This window comes from Mastomys coucha, unplaced genomic scaffold (assembly GCF_008632895.1).
Source record: "Mastomys coucha isolate ucsf_1 unplaced genomic scaffold, UCSF_Mcou_1 pScaffold21, whole genome shotgun sequence".
NCBI classification, from domain to species: domain Eukaryota; kingdom Metazoa; phylum Chordata; class Mammalia; order Rodentia; family Muridae; genus Mastomys; species Mastomys coucha.
Genome location: NW_022196904.1, coordinates 135420638 through 135427253, shown reverse-complemented (window position 1 = coordinate 135427253; position 6616 = coordinate 135420638). Strand labels below are relative to the sequence as shown.

At 50.6% G+C, this 6616-nt stretch overlaps 1 protein-coding gene across 1 annotated transcript; it reads left to right on the top strand.

The window, feature by feature from the left end:
• The first annotated feature begins 3920 nt into the window (after nucleotides 1-3920).
• On the top strand, nucleotides 3921-6616 carry LOC116100999 (glutathione S-transferase P 1). The gene is made up of 7 exons (XM_031384694.1): nucleotides 3921-4164; nucleotides 4401-4436; nucleotides 4629-4735; nucleotides 4831-4918; nucleotides 5251-5354; nucleotides 6103-6210; nucleotides 6369-6616. Exons 1-7 carry the CDS (start codon nucleotides 3936-3938, stop codon nucleotides 6555-6557), a joined length of 861 nt encoding a protein of 286 aa, XP_031240554.1. The 5' UTR covers nucleotides 3921-3935; the 3' UTR covers nucleotides 6558-6616.

Below are 6616 nucleotides of genomic sequence, written 5' to 3'. Positions count from 1 at the left end.
GTTTATTTTTTATTAATTATGTCTAATAACATGGGGGTCCTTACCTGATCTGGATGCCTAGCCTAGTCTATCCTTCCATGGAGAGACTTGGTCCCGGTGCCGGATCTTACAGTCCCTCTAAGCCATTGGAAGGGGGCCTTGGAATCACCTTGGGGAGCATGCCCTTCCAAGTTCCAGAGCCTCAGAGGACGGAGAGACCTGAGACCTACAACCTCTCTGGACCAACTAGGGTTGTGATAAAGATCTCAGTGGGGGTAGCTCCAGAATTGTGGAGATGTTTCTGGAATAAGCACTCTACCACTAATGAGCGTAGAAGAGAGGAAGGAAGGAAGCAAGGATAGCTCACGAAAGGCTGCTAGGTCCAGTTTGTATTTTCATTTTATACTTTAAAACCACAAGGTAGGTGGGCAAGCAAGCAAGATTTTACAGACTGGTCAGCAGGTTGTCAGGTCGTTAAGGGCAGCAGCTCACTATCTCAGCTATTTCTCCAAGTCAGCCTGTTTCTGATAGCAAAGGAAGTCAGTTTAGCAGCTAGGCAGTAAAATCAGCACTTCAAAGTCACTAAAGAAATCAACAAATCAGTATCTAATAACTGTCTTTTCTACCCTATTCTACATCACTATCAACAGCCCATAGCTCCACAGTAGGGGGTGGGGCATGCAGAACCCCATCGTCATCTATGCTAGAATTTTGGCTGGCTTGATAATGTTGGCAGATAACTGTTAGTGAGTTCAGGAGTGTGGTAGCCAGGAGATGACTTTTCACAGCTCTTCTCCCCATGGTCTGGTCCTCCCCATCTTCTGGTCCTTTCTGCCCCGTCTTCTGAGATGTTTCCTGAGCCTTGTTAGGGGGTTGAGGTATGTTTCATATCTACTCCATGGCATCAAGTATATAAATAAGTTTTAGAACAGAATAGTAAAGGGAGAAATCCTATTAAATATGCAGAAGACTTATTATTTAGCTATTTATTAATTGAAGCAGGCTCTTACTATGTAGCGTTGGCTGGCCTAGATCAAGCTGGCTTTAAATTTACAGAGGTCTGCTAATCTCTGTTTCCTGACTGCTGAGATTAAAGACGAGGCACAGCACAGCCAGCTATGCAGAAGATAGGAAATGATACTTGTACAGAGACAATGTACCCATGTGCAAACAAGCCCAGGAAAAGAAACTAAGTTAACACAACAAAGACAGAACACAGCAAAGTGTCCAGCTGGAAATCAAACCTCAGTGCTCAGGCAAAAAAAAAAAAAAAAAAAAAAAAAAAAAAAAAAAAAAGGCAAGCCCCTCTACCCCTGAGCGGCCTCACAGCCATCAGAATGGCAAGACAAAAGCTGCAGCTGTTGCTTCTCCTTGGAGCTGGGGAGGATGGAAGAATTCTCCCACAAGGCTGGTGGCAGCATCGTAGCAAGTTAAATGTGTTCTTCCGGCATGACTCAGCTGTCTTTCTACCACACTCATATCATAGTCCGTGAGCCCTACTGTTTACCTAACCAATGTGCAACCGTTTAGGGCAGCTGGATCCATCATTCCCAGGAGCTCAGCTGCGCCTCAGCTGGTTAATGGATGAAGTGTAGCAATCTAGTCAAGTCACTATGATTCAGCAACAAAATCCTCATATCCACACAGACCCCATCCATTGCCCAGTGACGCTGGCCCGCCTCTAGCCCGGGGCCACCCCTTCTTCTGCTTCTTCCTGGGAGTTTTGTGTTTTTCTGAGTGTCACAAGCATGAGAACACACAGTTTGTGGAACTGGAGTTCATCTCTCTCTGGGATTGGATTCCTTCCTGGTGAGAAGATGCAGGATTCCTTCCACACTGTTGGTGGGAACAGAAAATTCTCTCACTTCCTCCACAGCATTTTAGGAAGCCATTTTTAGACAGTGCCTCAGTCTACAGATCAGGTTTCCTTTGCAGTCACAATCCTCCTGCCTCAGCCTCCAGAGTGCTGGGACTCTAGTCATGCATAATCCTACTCAGCTCAGCTCAGTTCTCTTTTTGCATATGTGTGTGGTATCTCTCTGTGTGTTTGCATGTGTATGAATGCATGTTCACATGTGTGTACCTGTGTGTAGAGGTCTGAAATTGAGACCAGGCATCATCCTCAATTGCTCTCTGCTTTTGTTTTTTTTTAAATCGAGGCAGAATCCCATGACGAACTCAAGATCACCAATTCCAGCTAGTATGACTAGCTAGCTATGAATCTTGTCTCTGTCTCTCAGGTGATGGGGTTACAGGTAAAAAAAAAATCTGTACTTATAACCACATAAAGTCCTCCAGTTCTCAGGCCAGATGCTGTGAATAAGGCAGTAACCCAAAGTATGGGTTGGGGGTATGGGGAGTGGGGGTGGGGCTAGAATACAGATTCTCTTCTTCATTCATATCTACCCAGCCCTTTGAGAACAGAGTGAGGTTCAGTGATATATCTGGAATTCCAGCACCTAAGAGTCTGAGGCAGAGGAGTTACTACAAGTTCGAGGCCAGCTGATGCAGTCTAAACAGAGCTCACTGTTAGAAGCTAGCAGTTTACATCAGACAAGAAAAGAAAAAAAAATCCAAGAACACAAGGGCCCAGAACCTCAGTGATGAAAATTGGGGCCCGAGGGAGCTGACAGTAGTTGAGAGTGTGAAGCTAGAGTGCATGCACGTGCTCCCGAGGGCCACCGGGTTCTACATATTCGAATCAAGGATCCACATACCTTGGGGCCAGCACTTCCACCCAGGATGCGTCCAGACACAGCAAGGAACTGAGAGTGGAGTAGATGAACACATATAAGGAAGGGCAGGCTCAGGCTGGGGTCCAATATGGACCAGGAGTCCAGTAGTCCCTTAATAGCCCCATACATGTTGGGGCTCTATAGAAGGGGCAGAAAAGCCCAGACTGTGCTGTGGGAACGGGGAATGGTCAATATTTAATGGTCCACAGGGTACAGGACCAAAACCTGGGAGGGGCGGGGTTAGGGGTGGAAAATGTTTCTGCATAAATCTCAGTTCAAAATGAGAAGCTGACTCAGGCTCCTTTGAAGTAACCAAGTGGGAGAAAGGAGACGGACACCAGCAAGAACAGTGACAGGCAGGCTTGCGGAGGACAGAGTGAGACACAGACATAGCTGCCTACAACTGCTTCAATAGTCCAAATCCATTACCCAGGGACTCACAGAGGAGAGAGAAGGAGGAGGGGAGCCTGGAGAAAGAAGGCAGCCCTTAGCCAGCCTGAGGAAAGACAGTAGACATAGCTGCCCCCTCAACACCAGAGGGCATGACTGAAGGATAGCCCCCCCCACCCCGGGTGTGGGATCACACACTTGGGTGTGTGTAACAGTGAGGTTGGCTGTGATAGCCTTTAGGGACAGATGTTTATTTTGTTAATATTTTTGTTTTATTTTTAAAAATTATGTGCACATGAGCGTAGTCCCCAAAGAATCCAGAAGTGTCAGATCTGGCCCCAGAGTTCCAGCCAGTTGTGAGCCACCTGGCTGAGTTCCGGGAACTGAACGTGGGTCCTGTGCAAGAGCTGGAAGTGCTCTGAACTTCTGAGCCATCTCTCTCGCTCTTATTTTTGAAGAGCTGAAGAAATGGCGTCTATGTTAGAAAGGCGAGGAAGCACTAACTGTGAAGGATTTTGACCTACAACTGCAACTTTGTCTCTTCGCCTGATTTTTCTTCCCTTTTTGAAGCTCCTCAGATCTCTGACATAGAGGACCCAAGACTGCAGTTTTATGGCTACTTCTGGCGAAGGTCAAATGATCAAATGAAGTTCTTTATGCAGGAGAAAGAAGTTGGTGAGTTAGGATGGCCACTGGTGGAATCTACTGAAGAGGTTGGTGGATGGGGACAGGCAGAAAACAGACAGAGTTGCACATGCTGCAGAAAGCTGTGCCGCTCCAGCACAAAGTGGAAGTGAGCTGGACACACCGCTCTCGGAGCAGGACCTAAAAATGAACCCAGCACCGCTGCAGACTCCGGTCCGCTCGCTCCTGAGTGTCCCCTGCAGGAGGCGGAGCAGCGGAGCTCCACTACCCAATTCTCCCGCACCTGTTGAGTCAGCATCCGGGGCGGAGCGCGGTGCCCCTTATAAGGCTGGCAGCCCAGTGGCCTGCTTACTCTCTCTAGACAACTCTCCGTCTATTTCAGCACTGAATCCGCCTTCCGTCTACGCTGCAGCCAGTGAGTTTGAGCCTTCCAGCTTCCCCGGACAACCATTTTACTGCTGCCTAAGCCTGGGCTCCCTCGGGAATCGAGCTCTCTGCACCGAGCAGCTTGCACCCAGAATCCGGGGAGGGGGTGTGGAGGACAAGGCAGAGAAGGGACCCGGGAGTTGGGGCAGGAGGGTGCAGCACTCTAAACCCTAATCATCCCCCTTCTTCTATCTAATATTCTTCTCCTGTCCCCCCAACCCCCAGTGCCGCCGTACACCATTGTCTACTTCCCAGTTCGAGGTAGGACCAAGTGACTGCAGGAAGGGGAGGTCTGGGGTAGGGGCTGGAGCCCACCATTCCAATCCGCCTTGGGGAAACTCCAGTATGTCACTGACCCTCCTCCTCTCTCACCATGACCAGTCCTCCCACCCGAGGTTGCTTTGAGGCTGGGCCTGTAAGCTGTCCCCACATCCTTATACTGACTCCATACAGGGCGATGTGAGGCCATGCGCATGTTGCTGGCTGACCAGGGCCAGAGCTGGAAGGAGGAGGTGGTTACCATAGATATCTGGATGCAAGGCTTGCTCAAGCCCACTTGTGTGAGTGACACACGCGGTGGAGGGGCAGAGGTAGGGCCTTAGGAGGGCTGTAACTGGGAGATAGCAGCCTCACCTAGCTTTGTTCCTCCCTCCAGCTGTATGGGCAGCTCCCCAAGTTTGAGGATGGAGACCTCACCCTTTACCAATCTAATGCCATCTTGAGGCACCTTGGCCGCTCTTTTGGTAAGTCCTGAACCCAGGTGGTCCAGCTGGTGGGCAGGGTGGTGGTGGCGTTATCAGTCATTGTTTCAGAGGGTATCTGCCCTCCTGGCCACTCCCCATTTAGTCCAGTGTGGACAGAGCAAAACAGGGACACACAGAGATTACTCTTGTTCAGGCTGCAGCTGTGGTCTGCCTGCCATGGCTTCCTGTTGCCTGTCTTGAGCTCAGGACTCACATGACTGCCCATATCCCCTCCCCCCAAGACTGGGACCTGCCATCAGCCACATGCCTGGGGGCAGGGTTTTGAGGTGAGGAAATCTGGGGACAGTCATTTTGTCTCTCCCAACCTGCAGGGCTTTATGGGAAAGACCAGAGGGAGGCCGCCCAGGTGGATATGGTGAATGATGGGGTGGAAGACCTTCGCTGCAAATATGGCACCCTGATCTACACCAACTATGTGAGCCTGGATCCCCAGAGGGCAGTGGAGGGAGGGGGAGCGGCTGCTGGATGATTTGTGAACTTCTGCCTCCCTAGTTTCCTTTCCTGTGTCAGAGCCCTGGGCAGGTTGAGGCAAGCTGGGGTAGTATAAAGAGGACCAATGGACAGCTTCAGGATGGGGAGGGGCCGGCAGGTGCAGATAGGAAGAGTGTGTGTGCCCTCACGTGTGTAGGTGTGTGCACAGGGGCAGAACATGGAGAGACAGAGCTGGGGGCAGCAGGACAGAGCCTAAAGCCCTTGGACTCTGTGGAGCTGTGGAAGAGTCAGTTCATGGCTGGATTTCAATGTGAAACTCTGAATGATCCTCAGAGGTGCCAGCTCTGAGAACTTTACAATAATACAGACCAGAGAACTTCACTGAGCATGGTAACGTGCACGTGCAATCACAGTAGATGGGTAGCCTGAGCTACATACACTATGACTTGTCCAGGGCAGCCTAGGAGAGAAGGAGGGTGTAGCAGGGTTGGAATGGTTTAATGGAGTAGGAAAGAATTAGCAGCTGAAGTGAATGAGATCTGGTCAAAGTCTGGGTGTTGGCAAAGTGGTGACTAGGCTCCTGTCTCCAGACAGCCCAGGAGGTAGGTGGTGGGTCATGTCCCTGGGGGTGGGGTATATCTATCTGGAATTCGTTATAGGGCAGCAGGATTCCAATGCCCACTGCACCATGAGGGTGGAGGGTGGTGCATCTCTGGGTGTTTCCCTGGCAGGAGAATGGTAAGGATGACTATGTGAAGGCCCTGCCTGGGCATCTGAAGCCTTTTGAGACCCTGCTGTCCCAGAACCAGGGAGGCAAAGCCTTCATCGTGGGTGACCAGGTGAGCATCTCTTGCATTGCCTTTTCCTTATGGATAATGACAAGGAGGAGCCATTTGTGAAATGGAGCAGAACTAAGGGGTATAGGGGATCCTCAGCCCTCTGCCCCCCAGCCCCAGCCTTCTCCCACCTGCTGATACCCACACCTCCTGCCCTGCAGATCTCCTTTGCCGATTACAACTTGCTGGACCTGCTGCTGATCCACCGCATCCTGGCCCCTGGCTGCCTGGACAGCTTCCCCCTGCTCTCTGCCTATGTGGCTCGCCTCAGTGCCCGGCCCAAGATCAAGGCCTTTCTGGCCTCCCCGGAACATGTGAACCGTCCCATCAATGGCAATGGCAAACAGTAGTGGACCAAAGAGACAAGAGCTTCTTGTTTCCCTTTTCCCCAGCACTAATAAAGTTTGTA

What these genes read in the sequence shown, in the direction of transcription:
- LOC116100999 (XM_031384694.1), top strand. Translation starts at nt 3,936, where the DNA reads ATGAACCCAGCACCGCTGCAGACTCCGGTCCGCTCGCTCCTGAGTGTC. An exon ending in TGTCTACTTCCCAGTTCGAG is followed by an intron (nt 4,437 to 4,628) that starts GTAGGACCAAGT and finishes GACTCCATACAG; the next exon opens with GGCGATGTGAGGCCATGCGC. An exon ending in GCACCTTGGCCGCTCTTTTG is followed by an intron (nt 4,919 to 5,250) that starts GTAAGTCCTGAA and finishes CCCAACCTGCAG; the next exon opens with GGCTTTATGGGAAAGACCAG.